We start from the raw sequence: 17,469 nt of genomic DNA on the forward strand, positions 1-17,469 counted from the left end.
TGGCACGTGGGATCTTCGCGGACCAGGGCTTGAACCCATGTCCCCTGCATTGGCAGGCGGATTCTTAACCACTGTGCCACCAGGGAAGCCCCTTCTTTTGCTCCTTCCCCTGACCCCTTTTGGGTGAGGAAATTCTGCTATGATGAGCTATTCCATTTTAAATTTTCTAATTTTTCTGACTGTTGACTTCCTGTGAGTTGGGAATATTGTGATGAGTGCTCAGTCTGCTAATGTTGATGTACTGGGTTGGCCAAAGAGTTTGTTTTTTTTCTGTAAGATGGCTCTAGTAGTGCTTAGTTGTCTTTAACTTCATTTGAAACAATTTTGTTAGACTGTTTTGTGACAGCTGTTATAGTAGCAAAAAAAAAAACGTATCAAAATTGGTGAATTTTTGTGTAGCCATTTTAATATTGAGGATGGAAGGAAAAAAGCAACGTTTTCGGCATATTATGCTTTATTATTTCAAGAAAGGTAAAAACACAACTGAAGTGCAAAAAAAGATTTGTGCAGTGTATGGAGAAGGTGCTGTGACTGATCGAATGTGTGTCAAAAGTGGTTTGCGAAGTTTCGTGCTGGCGATTTCTCGCTGGATGATGCTCCACGGTCGGGTAGACCAGTTGAAGTTGATACCCATCAAATTGAGACATTAAGTGAGAACAATCAATGTTACACCATGCGGGAGAGAGCTGACATACTCAAAATACCCAAATCAAACGTTGAAAATCATTTGCACCAGCTTGGTTATGTTAATCGCTTTGTTGTTTGGGTTCCACGTAAGTTAAGAGAAAAAAACCTTCTTGACCATATTTCCACATGTGATTCTCTACTTAAACGTAATGAAAATGTTCCGTTTTTAAAACAAATTATGATGGGCGATGAAAAGTGGATACTGTACAATAATGTGGAACGGAAGAGATCGTGGGGCATGTGAAATAAACAACCACCAACCACACCAAAGGCCGGTCTTCATCCAAAGAAGGTGATGTTGGGACCTCTCTGGTGGCGCGGTGGTTAAGACTCCACACTCCCAATGCAGGGGGCCTGGGTTTGATCTCCGGTCAGGGAACTAGATCCCACATGCATGCCACAACTAAGAGTTCACATGCCACAACTAAGGACCCCATGTGCTGCAACCAAGGGGTGGGTGAGCCGCAACTAAGGAGCCCGTGAGCTGCAACTAAGAGCTGGTGCAACCAAATAAAAATATTAAAAAAGAAAAAAAAAAAACCAAAGAAAGTGATGTTGTGCATAAGGTGGGATTGGAAGGGAGTCCTCTATTATGAGCTCCTTGCGGAAAACCAAACGATTAATTCCAACAAGTACTGCTCCCAATTAGACCAACTGAAAGCACCACTCTACGAAAATCGTCCGGAATTAGTCAACAGAAAACACATAATCATCCATCAGGATAACGCAAGACCACATGTTTCTTTGATGGCCAGGCAAAAGCTGTTAGAGCTTGGCTGGGAAGTTCTGATTTATCCATGGTATTCACCAGACATGGCACCTTCATTCAGATTTCCATTTATTTCAGTCTTTACAAAATTCTCTTAATGGAAAAAGTTTCAATTCCCTGGCAGACTGTAAAAGGCACCTGGAACAGTTCTTTGCTCAAAAAGATAAAAAGTTTTGGGAAGATGGAATTATGAAGTTGCCTGAAAAATGGCAGAAGGTAGTGGAACAAAATGGTGAATATGTTGTTCAATAAAGTTCTTGGTGAAAATGAAAAACCTGTATTTTATTTTTACTTAAAAACCAAAGAAGGACTTCCCTGGTGGCGCAATGGTTGAGAATCCGCCTGCCAATGCAGGGGACACAGGCTCAAGCCCTGGTCCGGGAAGATCCCACATGCCACGGAGCAACTAAGCCCATGTGCCACAACTACTAAGCCTGTGCTCTAGAGCCCACAAGCCACAACTACTGAGCCCATGTGCCACAACTACTGAAGCCCATGTGCCTAGAGCCTGTGCTCCTCAATGAGAAGCTACCGCAGTGAGAAACACGTGCACCACAACGAAGAGTAGCCTCCGCTCACCGCAACTAGAGAAAGCCTGCACGCAGCAACAAAGACCCAATGCGGCCAAAATAAATAAATAAAATTAAAAAAAAACACAACAAAAACCAAAGGAACTTTTTGGCCAACGCAATATATTGTAATCCTTTAACATAGCTATGTTGTCACTGCATAATAAATGTAATAATGGTTTACCACCTAATTCAGTAACAAAATAATCCAGACTATACTGTGCCTTAAAAGTGTGACTTTCAAAGTCCACTTCACTCTTCTTTTCTTGTGTGGCATGTACGTACTCATAATAAAAATATATATTGGAGTATAACAGTACATGTGGCACTCAACACATTGCCACGTTATGTTACTGAGATCTGCAGTGTGCAGAACAAGTGCAAAGCAATGAGAGTGCCAACATAGATAGGATCTCTATGTTACAAACTACTCAACTCTGGTCTTTCAGTACAAAAGTAGCCATAACAATACATACATGAATGAATGTGGTTGTGTTCTAATAAAACTTTACTAATGGACACAGATATTTGAATTACATATAATTTTAACATGTCACAAACAGTACTCTTTTGGATTTTACTGTAAAAACCATTCTTAGTTTGTGGGCTGTACAAAGACAGGAGCAAGGCAGATCTTGCTGACAGGTTATCGTTTGCTGACCCCTGTCCTAAGCAGCTAAGAAGTCATAGGGCCTAAGCTTCCTCAGTTCCGCTTTTCCTCAAAAATCTCTTAGTATCATTACCCATTGCTCCCTCTTTGGCCTCAGATAAAAAAATCGCCCCTCCTTTTCACCTGCCTTGGATCGTATCTTCTCCCACCTCTTACAGGAGGCTTCATCTTTTGACTCCTGTTTCTCCCTCCTCGACAACCAATCCTTCTCTACAGACTCCTTTCTTTCAGCCTAAAAACATTCCCAGATTTCACTTCATAAAAGACAAAGCACAACAAAAAAATGGAAAACTACCACATCAACTTGCTTTTACCCAAGCAGCCTGTTGATTTTTCTTCCTCCATTCATTGTTACTCTTTTCTTTTTTCACACCTTCTGATTTTATATACCCTTTATACTCTTCCATGGTTTCTGTCTCCTCTACTTTACTAAAATTACTTGCTGGAGCTGATGACCTCCAATTGCCAAATCTGATGACCTTTTTTCAATTCTCGATCTTATCTTACTACAGCATCTGACACCAGGCATCATCCTTCTCCCCCTTCTTGAAATTTCCTCCTTTCACCTTCACTTCTATAACACAGGATTAACATAGTTCTACTTCTGCTCTTCCTGGTTTCCATCTTAGTTCCTCTTTCTCTCTACCACTGTAATATCATCCACTAACACTATTTCAACTCTCACTTTTATGTGGATGACTCTTAAATATTTCATTTTTCACCTCTTTCCTAAGATCCTTTCCTGCCTGTTAAACTGCTTTCTGAAACTTTCTCAAGTTCCATTTGAATGTCCCACTGACACAACCAAACTCAATATAGCTCTAATGAAATGAATGATAATCATTCACAAACCAGTTGTTCCATGTGATTTCTCTGTATTTATTTTATTGACTTTACCTTCAAATAAATATCCAGAATGTGACCCACCTCAGAACCTGCATCACTGTGACCCAGAGCCAAGCCACCACCATTTCCCACTTGAATTACTGTAACGGCCTCTTGATTCTCCAGACTGGTCTCTTTGGCCCTAGCTCTACCTAAAATTCATTCTCAGGAAAAAGATTTTTTTTTAAACCTAAGTCAAATCATATCACTCTTTTGCTCAAAATTCTGCCATGGCTTCGCATTTCAGAATAAAAGCCAAAGTTCTTTAAAATGTCTACAAGGCTTATACCATCTACACTCTGTATTCTTCCCTCCTTCATCTCCTGGTACTCTGACTTTGCTCCATTCGTACTGGCCTCCTGTCGTTCATGTGACATGCCAGGCACACTGCCACTTATGCAGTTCTGCTGTTCCCTATGCCTCCAGCAGTTCCCTCATTCAGCTTACCCCCTTTATCTCCTTCAGAGAGGCCTTCCCTGTGTGTAGCTCTGTAACCCCATTTCCTACCACTGGCACTCTGCAACACTCTTCCCTGCTTTATTTTCTTCCTATGGCACTTATTACCTTGTGACTTACTATATATTTGACTTAGTTGTTTATTGCTGTCTCTACCCACTAGTCACAAGGGCAGGAATTTTTAAAATCTGTTTTACTCACTGCTATATCCCTAGATCCTAGAACTGTGTCTGGTATGTAGTAGGCACTCAACAAATACTTGTTAACAAATAAAACATTATCCCTCTCATAACTCAATTTAAAAGGTCTAGGGCATTTCAATTACTCCCTTCCCTTTACGAACTCCATCTAGCTAGTAACTAAATCTGTTATGTCTATTATATCTTTGCTGCTTTTCACATACCCTAGTTCAGGTCTTCATTATTTCTCATCCATTCAAATGCAAAAGCATCATAAGTGATGTCCCTAAATTAATAAATATTTATTAAGCACCTTGGATATGCTGGTCAGGTTGTTAGCTTTCGGGAATACAATGGTAAGTATAACCCAAAATTGTTTATTAATCTTACCATCCAATTTCAACCTGTGTTAACCTGCACTGACCTATTTTAAACACTTAAGATAGACTGACCTCTTTACAGCACTGTTTATATGTACGTCACAAGCCTGCTTTAAAAAACAAAAACAAAAGCAGACAACCAAAAAACCATCTTTTCCTTACTAAATGAAGATTAAGTATTGTCATGGAAATTAAGATCTTCCATTACTAGGCTCCAATCTAATTTCTCAGCCTTACTTCTTAATATCCTTCTATTCAATACTATAGGACAGCTGATGAACAAATCTCGTATTTCCTACCTATATACTTTTGTTCAAGCTGCTCCATCTGCTTCAGTCTTTTTTTTTTTTCCTATGTAACTGATGGAATGTTACCTATCTTTCAAAAATCTAACTTAGATGCTACTTCTTTCTGGATACGAAGAGTCAAAAAATGTCAGCTTCACTTCTGAGCTGAGATAATACTCTGTACCAGTTGACAGAGTAGAGGCTTAACAGTCAAATATGCCTGGTTTTGTTTCTGGTCTGGCTTATTAAAGATGTGACCTTGAGCAAGAGACTTCTCTGAACCTCAGTTTTATCACTTGTAAAATGAGGATAATTTCTCTTAGAATTGTTGTAAGAATTAAATGAGTAAAATACACAAAATACTTAGCACAGTGTATTGCATATAAAAAAGGCTCAATAAGAAGGAAGAAGAACTACAGTCCTGCAGCCTGTGAAACAAAAACCACATTCACAAGATGAAAAGGCAGAGGGCTATATACCAGATGAAGGAACAAGATAAAACCCCAGAAAAACAACTAAATGAAGTGGAGATAGGCAACTTTCCAGAAAAGAATTCAGAATAACGATAGTGAAGATGATCCAGGACCTTGGAAAAAGAATGGAGGCAAAGATCGAGAAGATGTAAGAAATGTTTAACAAAGACCTAGAAGAATTAAAGAACAAACAAACAGAGATGAACAATACAATAACTGAAACGAAAACTATACTAGAAGGAATCAATAGCAGAATAACTGAGGCAGAAGAACGAATAAGTGATCTGGAAGACAGAATGGTGGAATTCACTGCTGCGGAACAGAATAAAGAAAAAAGAATGAAAAAAAATGAAGACAGCTTAAGAGACCTCTGGGACAACATTAAACGCAATAACATTCCCAGTATAGGGGTCCCAGAAGGAGAACAGAGAGAGAAAGGACCCGAGAAAATATTTGAAGAGATTATAGTCGAAAACTTCCCTAACATGGGAAAAGAAATAGCCACCCAAGTCCAGGAAGCACAGAGAGTCCCATACAGGATAAACCCAAGGAGAAAAACACGGAGACACATAGTAATCAAACTGGCAAAAATTAAAGACATAGAAAAATTATTGAAAGCAGCAAGGGAAAAACAACAAATAACATACAAGGGAACTCCCATAAGGTTAACAGCAGATTTCTCAGCAGAAACTCTACAAGCCAGAAAGGAGTGGCATGATATACTTAAAGTGATGAAAGGGAAGAACCTAAAACCAAGATTACTCTACCCAGCAAGGATCTCATTCAGATTTGATGGAGAAATAAAAAGCTTTACAGACAAGCAAAAGCTAAAAGAATTCAGCACCACAAAACCAGCTCTACAACAAATGCTAAAGGAACTTCTCTAAGTGGGAAACACAAGAGAAGAAAAGGACCTACAAAAACAAAAACAAAACAATTAAGAAAATGGTAATAAGAACATACATATCGATAATTACCTTACACGTGAATGGATTAAATGCTCCAACCAAAAGACACAGGCTTGCTGAATGGATACAAAAACAATACCCATATATATATATACTGTCTACAAGAGACCCACTTCAGACCTAGGGACACATACAGACTGAAAGTGAGGGGATGGAAAAAGATATTCCATGCAAATGGAAATCAAAAGAAAGCTGGAGTAGCAACACTCATATCAGATAAAATAGACTTTAAAATAAAGAATGTTACAAGAGGCAAGGAAGGACACTACATAATGATCAAGGGATCAGTACAAAAAGAAGATAAAACAATTATAAATATATATGCACCCAATGTAGAAGCACCTCAATACATAAGGCAACTGCTAACAGCTCTAAAAGAGGAAATCGACAGTAACACAATAATAGTGGGGGACTTTAACACCTCACTTATACCAACGGACAGATCATCCAAACAGAAAATTAATAAGGAAACCCAGGCTTTAAATGACACAATAGACCAGGTATATTTAATTGATATTTATAGGACATTCCATCCAAAAACCGCAGATTACACTTTCTTCTCAAGTGTGCATGGAACATTCTCCATGATAGATCACATCTTGGGTCACAAATCAAGCCTCAGTAAATTTAAGAAAATTGAAATCATATCAAGCATCTTTTCTGACCACAACGCTATGAGATTAGAAATCAATTACAGGGAAAAAAACGTAAAAAACACAAACACATGGAGGCTAAACAATACGTTACTAAATAACCAAGAGATCACTGAAGAAATCAAAGAGGAAATCAAAAAATACCTAGAGACAAATGACAGTGAAAACACGACAATCCAAAACCTATGGGATGCAGCAAAAGCAGTTCTAAGAGGGAAGTTTATAGCTATACAAGCCTACCTCAAGAAACAAGAAAAATCTCAAATAAACAATCTAACATTACACCTAAAGGAACTAGAGAAAAAAGAACAAACAAAACCCAAAGTTAGCAGAAGGGAAGAAATCATAAAGATCAGAGCAGAAGTAAATGAAATAGAAACAAAGAAAACAATAGCAAAGATCAATAAAACTAAAAGCTGATTCTTTGAGAAGATAAACAAAATTGATAAACCATTAGCCAGACTCATCAAGAAAAAGAGGGAGAGGACTCAAATCAATAAAATTAGAAATGAAAGAGGAGAAATCACAACTGACACTGCAGAAATACCAAGGATTAAAAGAGATTACTACAAGCAACTCTATGCCAATAAAATGGACAACCTGGAAGAAATAGACAAATTCTTTGAAAGGTATAACCTTCCAAGACTGAAACCAGGAAGAAATAGAAAATATGAACAGACCAATCACAAGTAATGAAATTGAAACTGTGATTAAAAATCTTCCAACAAACAAAAGTCCAGGACAGATGGCTTCACAGGTGTATTCTATCAAACATTTAGAGAAGAGCTAACACCCATCCTTCTCAAACTCTTCCAAAAAACTGCAGAGGAAGGAACACTCCCAAACTCCTTCTATGAGGCCACCATCACCCTGATACCAAAACCAGACAAAGATACTACAAAAAAAGAAAATTACACACCAGTATCACTGATACATATAGATGCAAAAATCCTCAACAAAATAGAATCCAACAACACATTAAAAGGATCATACACCAAGATCAAGTGGAATTTATCCCAGGAATGCAAGGATTCTTCAATATATGCAAATCAATCAATGTGATACACCATATTAACAAATTGAAGAAGAAAAACCATATGATCATCTCAATAGATGCAGAAACAGCTTTTGACAAAATTCAATACCCATTTATGATAAAAACTCTCCAGAAAGTGGGCATACAGGGAACCTACCTCAACATAATAAAGGCCATTTATGACAAACCCACAGCAAACATCATTCTCAATAGTGAAAAACTGAAAGCATTTCCTCTAAGATCAGGAACAAGACAAGGATGTCCACTCTCACTACTAGTAGTCAACATAGTTTTAGAAGTCCTAGCCACGGCAATCAGAAAAGAAAAAGAAAGAAAAGGAATACAAATTGGAAAAGAAGAAGTAAAACTGTCACTGTTTGCAGATGACATGATACTATACATAGAGAATCCTAAAGATGCCACCAGAAAACTACTAGAGATAATCAATGAATCTGGTAAAGTTGCAGGATACAAAATTAATGCACAGAAATCTCTTGCATTCCTATACACTAATGATGAAAAATCTGAAAGAGAAATTAAGGAAACACTCCCATTTACCATTGCAACAAAAAGAATAAAATACCTAGGAATAAACCTACCTAGGGAGACAAAAGACCTGTATGCAGAAAACTATAAGACACTGTTGAAAGAAATTAAAGATGATACCAACAGATGGAGAGATATTCAATGTTCTTGGATTGGAAGAATCAATATTGTGAAAATGACTATACTACCCAAAGCAATCTACAGATTCAATGCTATCCCTATGAAATTACCAATGGCATTTTTTACAGAACTAGAACAAAAAGTCTTAAAATTTGTATGGAGACACAAAAGACCCTGAATAGCCAAAGCAGTCTTGAGGGAAAAAAACGGAGCTGGAGGAATCAGACTCCCTGACTTGAGACTATACTACAAAGCTACAGTAATCAAGACAATACGGTACCAGCACAAAAACAGAAATATGGATCAATGGAACACGATAGAAAGCCCAGAGATAAACCCATACACTTATGGTCAACTAATCTATGACAAAGGAGGCAAGAATATACAATGGAGAAAAGACAGTCTCTTCAATAAGTGGTGCTGGGAAAAGTGGACAGCTACATGTAAAAGAATGAAATTAGAACACTACCGAACACCATACACAAAAATAAACTCAAAATGGATTAGAGACCTAAATGTAAGACCAGACACTATAAAACTCTTAGAGGAAAACATAGGAAGAACACTCTCTGACATAAATCATGGCTAGATCTTTTTTAATACACTTCCTAGAGTAATGGAAATAAAAACAAAAATAAACAAATGGGACGTAATGAAACTTAAAAGCTTTTGCAAAGCAAAGGAAACTACAAACAAGACGAAAAGACTACTCTCAGAATGGGAGAAAATATTTGCAAATGAATCAATGGACAAAGGATTAATCTCCAAAATATATAAACTGCTCATGCAACTCAATATTAAAAAAAAAAACCCAATTCAAAAATGGGCAGAAGACCTAAACAGACATTTCTCCAAAGAGGACATACAGATGGCCAAGAGGCACATGAAAAGCTGCTCAATATCACTAATTATTAGAGAAATGCAAATCAAAACTACAATGAGGTATCACCTCATACCAGTTAGAATGGGCATCATCAGAAAATCTACAAACAACAAATGCTGGAGAGGGTGTGGAGAAAAGGGAACCCTCTTGCACCATTGGTGGGAATGTAAATTGATACAGCCACTATGGAGAACAGTATGCAGGTTCCTTTAAAAAAGTAAAAATAGAATTACCATATGACCCAGCAATCTCACTAATGGGCCTATACCCAGAGAAAACCATAATTCAAAAAGAAACATGCACCCTAATGTTCACTGCTGTGCTATTTACAATAGCCAGGTCATGGAAGCAACCTAAATGCCCATCGACAGACGAATGGATAAAGAAGATGTGGTACGTATCTGCAATGGAATATTACTCAGCCATAAAAAGGAACAAAATTGGGTCATTTGTAGAGACGTGGATGAATCTAGAGACTGTCATTCAGAGTGAAGTATGTCCGAAAGAAAAAAACAAATATTGTATATTAACACATATATGTGGAACCTAGAAAAATGGTACAGATGAACCAGTTTGCAGGACAGAAATTGAGACACAGATGTAGAGAACAGACGTATGGACACCAAGGGGGTAAAGCAGTGGAGGGTGGTGGTGGGGGTGGTGGTATGATGGATTGGGAGATTGGGATTGACATGTATACACTGATGTGTATAAAATGGATGAGTAATAAGAACCTGCTGTATAAAAAAATAATTAAAATAAAATTCAAGAAAATAATAATAAAAAAAGGCTCAATAAGTCTTATGTTTCTCCCCAACTGTCGTACTACTTACACTCTTTATGCCTCATTACAATTACCTATTTATGTGTCTCGCCCACCTCTCTCCCAGTAAGTTTTAGAAAGATAAAGGGATTATGCCCTATGTTATCTTTGTATCTTCCACAGCATCAAGTTCAGTGACTTGTGAACAGTAGTTAAGTAATGTGTGCTGTTAAACTGAAGTAACAAAGAATAAATCAAGAAGCCTGTTTTTGCTACATGTTCCTCTTCCAGTTTTGAAGTTCTTAACTGAAAATATAACTGGATCAAAATATTAAATACAAATGTATAAAGAAAGCTAATTTAATCTATTCTTGAAATTTGAGATTGTTATATGGTTTTTGAACCCATTTTATTACTCTTACCTGTTACTTCGTCACTGTGAGTAGACAGCAGTTTCCAGATGAGGTAAGGACCACCAAGGATAACAGCAAAGAACAAGAATATTGGCCAAGATTTTGCTGAGTTAGTTGCTCTGTCCTCAGCACCAAGGCAAGCCACAGTTCCTTCACTTTCTGCCCACAGGTCCTCATTCTCAGAGTCTCTTCTTAAACCTATCATCCACTGTAACCGTCTGTAAAGATACCTTATAGTCCTAACTAATGCAAAAGCTGAAAAAACCTTTGTGAAGTGTATTTTTAATCGGGAAAAGTGGTTTGCTACATCCAATACAGCCCTGAAACTGTTATAGACAGCTGAAAAGGTAGCATCCATCATCATGCTGACAGAGGCAAATGCATGCACAATACTTTCAATGGACTGAAATGCACCTCTGCTGCTTTCTTCAGCTTGCTGAACAAATCTACTAGGTGGAAGATCATCTATACGAAGGCGGTTATAGCCCAACCCATTATACCCATAACTATAAGGGCTATAGCTTCCATAAAATGAATTTCCATAGGCACCATATCCAGAAGAAAATGAACTGTAAGCAGGTCTGAAAGTGTTCACATTACTGCTTCCTGTCTGCTGGGATGGCCTTGGAAGAATAGGTGGTGGCACTCTGGTAAGTGTTGGTTGTCCAGGTCTTGTCAATAAAGTAGGACCCAAATCAGCAGATCTAAAACCAAAAAGGATTCAAAGTTGTAACTTAAGCACACAATAAATTCATTCAAAGTAACTATTAAACACTTTGTATATACCTAGTGTTATGACAGATCCTACTAAAGATGTCTTAAAGTAAGGAATAGTCTCTAATATCCAGATGCTTAGAATCTGTGTTAAGACAAAATGGATAAGATAAAATAGCTGACTGAACTCTATATTCTTGTTTACTTATGCTGCATTATTAGTAGTATCTTCAACCTTTGGTTTCTTTTTAAGACACATGTCCATTTCCTCAGGGTTAGTTACAACTCGATATCTGTCCATCCTTACACCTAAATGGCACTATCTTAATTACTATAGTTTTATAATAGGTCTTAATATCCAATAAGACAAATCTTCCTACGCTATTCTTCATCTTCAAGAGTGTCTTGGCTATTTGACCCTTTGAATATCCATATATATTTTAGAATCAGAGTTTGAAGTTCTATACTGTTCTCCCCACAAAAACCCTATTGAGATTCTGGTTTGGGATTACATTAAATTCGTAGATTAATTTGAGGTAGTCGACATCTCCATTATATTGAGAGTTTCAACTCAATATAACATATCCTCCATTTACTTATGTCTTTTAAAGATTTTTCTTAATAATGTTTTTTTAAAATAACCACTGAGGGACTTCCCTGGTGGTGAAGTGGTTAAGAATCCACCTGCCAATGCAGGGGACAGGGGTTCGTGCCCTGGTTCGGGAAGATCCTGCATGCCACAGAGCAACTAAGCCTGTGAGCCACAACTACTGAGCCTGCGCTCTAGAGGCCGCAAGCCACAACTACTGAGCCCATGCACCACAACTACTGAAGCCCGCGTACCTAGAGTTTATGCTCTGTAATGAGAAGCCACATCAGTGAGAAGCCTGCGTGCACAATGCAACAAAGAATAGCCCCTGCTCGCGCAACTAGAGAAAGCCTATGCGCAGCAATCAAGACCTAACACAGCCAAAAATAAATTAATTAATTAAAAAAATAAAATAACCACTGAGTCTCAATGTTTTATAGTTTACTGTGAGGTCTTTCTTTAGATTTATTTCTATATATTTGATTTTTTTGATGCTATTGTAAACGGTATCTTTCTAATATTTCACTTTTTTGCTGTTATATAGAAATAATTGATTAAAAAAATATGGTCCTTATATCTAACAACCTTATTTTGGATTCTTCTTTTGTACTTTCTAGAATCTTAAGGATCTGCAGTCATATTGTATGCGAATAACGATAGGTTATTTCTTCCTTTTTTCAATTCTTACAGCTTTGATTATTAAGGTATTGCATCTAGGACCTGCAGTACAATCTTGAACGGAAGGGATGATAGAAGGTATCCTAGTCTCATTCCTAATCTCAAAGGGAAAATTTTCAAGATGTCACCAATAATTATGTTTGTTGTAGGTTTGTTGTAGATTTAGTAGTTCCTTTTCTATTTCTTTTCGATAAAATTTTTTTACCACGAATGAATGCTGAATTTTATCAAACGATTCCTTAGCACCTATCAAGATGATTATATGAATTTTTTCATTTACTGTCTATGATGAATTACATTAATTTTCAAATGTTAAAGCCAACCTGCATTCCTGAAGTAGAATCAAGTAGGCCACAATATATTTCTGAATTTGTTTTGCCAATATTTTATTGATGATTTTTTTATATCTATGTTCATGAATGAGACTGTCCTAATATGTTTTTATTGTAAACGTCTTTGTCAGGTTTGGACATCAAGGTTGAACTGGCCTCTTAAAAAGAGTTGGGGGAGTCTTTCACTCTTTTCTATATTCTAGAAAAGTTAATTATTTCTTCCTTAAAGGTTTCTAGAGTTTACCAGTGAATCATATGGGCTTGGAATTCTCCTACTGGGAAGAATTTTCATTATGAATTTAATTTCTTTAGTATCATGCTACTTAAAATGTGGTCTGTGGACCAGTGCTATTTTATGAACCATTTTATACCAATCTATAGTAAGTACAGAAAACGAGATTGTGTTTAAGTAATTTGATACTGCTATGATATTTTTACTGCATTTTATAAAAAGTATTGGCCATCATCACAAATATTTTGAGAAGCACTGCTTCAAGTGTTAAAGGACTATTTATCTTTTCTACCTGTAAAATATACCTTGCTTCATCCTCTAAATCTCTTCCCTTCCTTTCTGTATTTTCCTGTCCTTTTGTCTCTTTGTACTTCCTTCTAGATATTTTCTTCCCAACTATTCTTTTTTTTTTTAATTTTAATTTTATTTATTTATTTTTGTCTGCGTTGGGTCTTCATTGCGGCACGCGGGCTTTCTCTAGCTGCTGAGAGCGGGGGCTACTCTTCATTGCAGTGCACGGGCTTCTCATTGCGGTGGCTTCTCTTGTTGTGGAGCACGGGCTCTAGGCACGCAGGCTTCAGTAGTTGTGGCACGTGGGTTCAGTAGTTGTGGATCGCGGGCTCTAGAGCGCAGGCTCAGTAGTTGTGGCGCACGGGCTGTTGCTCTGTGGCATGTGGGATCTTCCCGGACCAGGGTTCGAACCTGTGTCCCCTGCATTGGCAGGCGGATTCTTAACCACTGTGCCACCAGGAAAGCCCTCCAACTATTCTTTAGGTCACTGCTACTCAAGGGGCCAATCTGCAAGATAAGGAGCTTGCACTATAATGTAAATCAACAAATTCTTTCTTCACAGAGAAAGTTTTGCTATCAAGAAAATGCCACTTGAGGGCTTCCCTGGTGGCGCAGTGGTTGAGAGTCTGCCTGCCGATGCAGGGGACATGGGTTCGTGCCCCGGTCCGGGAAGATCCCACATGCCGCGGAGCGGCTAGGCCTGTGAGCCATGACCACTGAGCCTGCACGTCCGGAGCCTGTGCTCCGCAACTGGAGAGGCCACAACAGTGAGAGGCCCACGTACCGCAGAAAAAAAAAAAAAAAAAAAAAAGAAAATGCCACTTGAGTGGTGGAGAGATAAACTGGAAGATTGGGATTGACATATACACACTACTATATATAAAATAGATAACTAATAAGGACCCTACTGTACAGCACAGGGAACTCTATTCAGTACTCTGTAATAGCCTATATGGGAAAAGAATCTAAAAAAGAGTGGATATATTTATATGTATAACTGATTCACTTTGCTGTACACCTGAAACTAATACAACATTGTAAACAACTATACTCCAATAAAAATTTAAAAGAAAAGAAAAGAAAAGAAAATGCCAGTTGAACTAAATGGTATGCTCAGGGTCAATTTGTTCTACATTCTGACACAAATTTCCTATCTTGTTGTGGACTGTTACTACATAGTTCAAAAAATAGCAGCCAGCCCATAGACTCTCAGCAGCTACAGAACACACTTTGAGCAGTACTGCTCTAAGTCACTAATTCTCTATGTAATGGTGTCTAATCTGTTTCTAAATCCAACGAGCTCTCAATTTTGGTTACTGTATTTTTTGTTCTAGAAATTCCTTTCCTCTTTTAATAGTTTCCAATTCTCTGCCAAAATTCTTCAGCTTCTCTTTTATTGCCCTCAACATATTAAAGATAATTTAAAGTCTCTGCTAACTCCAATATCTAGAGTCCCTATGAATTTGTTTATCCAGATGTTAACTTAGCTGCCATTTATGTTACATAATGTCCTCCTGGGTCTGGCTATTTGATTTTGCTGTGCGTCAGCAATTATTATTGTAGCAGTAACTTGAGATTCTGGATGATGTTCTCTTTCTCCAGATGTGTTTCATTCTGGATATTGTTTCTTTTCATTTTTTTTAAAAAATTGAAATGTAGTTGATTTACAATGTTGTGTTAGTTGCAGGGGTACAGCAAAGTGATTCAGATATATTTATATATATATATATATATACACACACACACACACACACACACATATAAAAGTGAATATGTATATTCTTTTTCAGATTCTTTTCTATTTTAAGTTATTACAAGATATTGAATATAGTTCCCTGTGCTATACATTAGTTCCCTGTGCTATACAATAGGTCCTTGTTGTTTATCTATTTTATATATAGTAATATGTATCTGGATATTGTTTTCTGAACTATTTTCTAATTTGGTTCAGGCAGGCTGCTATGGCTACTATCAATTCATGATGTCCCTAATTTCAGGAACTGATGATTTGACGCTGGGCTTCTGTTCCTATAAGGGCCTGTCTACTTCTTTTATACCCTTATATCTAGATGTATCTTTTATACCCTTATATCTAGATGTACCTAACATTAGGCATGGGTAATTTATCAGTATCTCGTCTTGGAGGACGTCTGAACTCCAACCATGATTCAAGAGTCTGTCAAAAGTTCTACTCAACTAGCTTCATTATCTAAGCTGCTTCTTCTGAAATCAGCAGAAGCTTCTATGGGAAAAGTGCTTTCAAAGGCAATGCTCACCTTTGTGAATTTTTAACTTTCCTGAATCTGGGCTCCATAAATCTTTATCTTCTTTTTTGCCCTATAATGCCTTCCAGATGTTTTATATTCTGCTTAGCTTTCTACTTGTCCTCAATAGTTTTTCTTTTCCTAAAGTACTTATTCTGCCATCATCAAAAGTCCTTCCTATAATTCTTTGTCCATATTTTGTACAGTATCTTACATTTATTTATACATCTGACTCTTCCTGTAAACGGCAAGCTCCTCAAAGGCATGGGAGCTTTCCTTGTTTCTCCATCACCTAACTATAGTGCTTAGCATACAAATAGGTACTGATACAAACACTATACTGGAGTCTTTCATTAGTAAATATTTAATACACATATATCACACACTATTAATACAGATTTTTATTTATATATCTTTGTATTATTTCATAAATTGTGATGAATATGTAACTTAAAAAATTATAGGGAATTAAATTTAAACATTTGGTAATAAAAAAATAAAGAGCTTTCCTCTTACTCTTGTGTTGTTTTTTTTTAAATTTTGGCCGCCCTGCTCAGCTTGTTGAATTTTAGTTCCCTATCAGGGACTGAACCCAGGCCTTCGGCAGTGAACATGAGGAGTCCTAACCACTGGACCACCAAGGAATTCACTCTTCTTTGGTTTTAATGCGGTCTGTTTCCGGCATACACAAGTGCATTCAGTGTGCATGTACAGTCTTGCTTTCTGTTACAAGCATAATGAGAGCTAAAGAAGCCTATGACTTAGAAGAACAATGATTTATTCTCATTGCTGAATGTGCAAAATCTCCCCCACCCAATTTTTTATCTTGAAAAGTTTCAAACAGGAAAAAAAAAAAACTGAAAGAAAAGTACAATGAATATCCACATACCTTCTATCTAGATTCAACAACTGCTATCATTTTGCCACATCTGCTTTCTCTTTATCACTCTCTAGTCTTTTAAAACTTCTTGAACTATTTGAAATTAACTTGTACACCTAATAAATTACTCCTAAATACCTCACAGGCATTTCCTAAGAATAAAGATATTTTATACAAAAACATAATACTGTTTTCCCATCTTTGAAAATTAATAATTCCATATCTATTACCCAATTGATATTCAAAACATATCCATTACTCTCAAATATCTTTGTCTAAACAGCTTTATTGAGTTAAAATTCACATACCATAAAATTCACCCATTTAAAGTGTAAAAAGCAACAGTTTTCCATATATTCACAGAGCTGTACAACTATCACCATATGCAACTTCAGCACACTTTCATCATCCCAAATAGAAATCCCATATTTATTAGCAGTCGCTCCCCATTTCTTACCCTCCTCCAATCCTGGGCAATCACACTAATCTACTGTCTGTCTCTATAGGCTTGCCTACTTTGGACATTTCCTATATAATCGATTCTTGTTATTTGAGATAGTTATGCTCTATAAACCTGCAAACAATGAATCAGCAAATACTGAATCACTGCTCCTGGAGAAAACAAAGAGTTAGGTTCCTTCAAGCCTCTGGTCACAACATTTTCCTCTATCTACTGATCAATATACTTTTTTATGTATGTTTCTGTTTAAAGATACTTTATCTAATTACATTGTTGACTCATTAACAATGAA

At 37.0% G+C, this 17,469-nt stretch overlaps 1 protein-coding gene across 2 annotated transcripts in view; it reads right to left on the reverse strand.

The window, feature by feature from the left end:
* The window catches only part of PEX13 (peroxisomal biogenesis factor 13), a 35,452-nt gene that overhangs the window by 7,433 nt on the left and 10,550 nt on the right, over nt 1–17,469 (reverse strand). For both annotated transcript variants that reach the window (XM_089923143.1, XM_022597200.3), the window contains exon 2: nt 10,747–11,441. In XM_089923143.1, the coding sequence (XP_089779269.1) occupies nt 10,747–11,441 (695 nt within the window). The remainder of the gene's footprint in view (nt 1–10,746; nt 11,442–17,469) is intronic.

The sequence above is a fragment of the Delphinapterus leucas genome, chromosome 13 (assembly GCF_059928025.1).
Source record: "Delphinapterus leucas isolate spDelLeu-1000000601 "Yukka" chromosome 13, BTC_Dleu_Yukka2, whole genome shotgun sequence".
NCBI classification, from domain to species: Eukaryota; Metazoa; Chordata; class Mammalia; order Artiodactyla; family Monodontidae; genus Delphinapterus; species Delphinapterus leucas.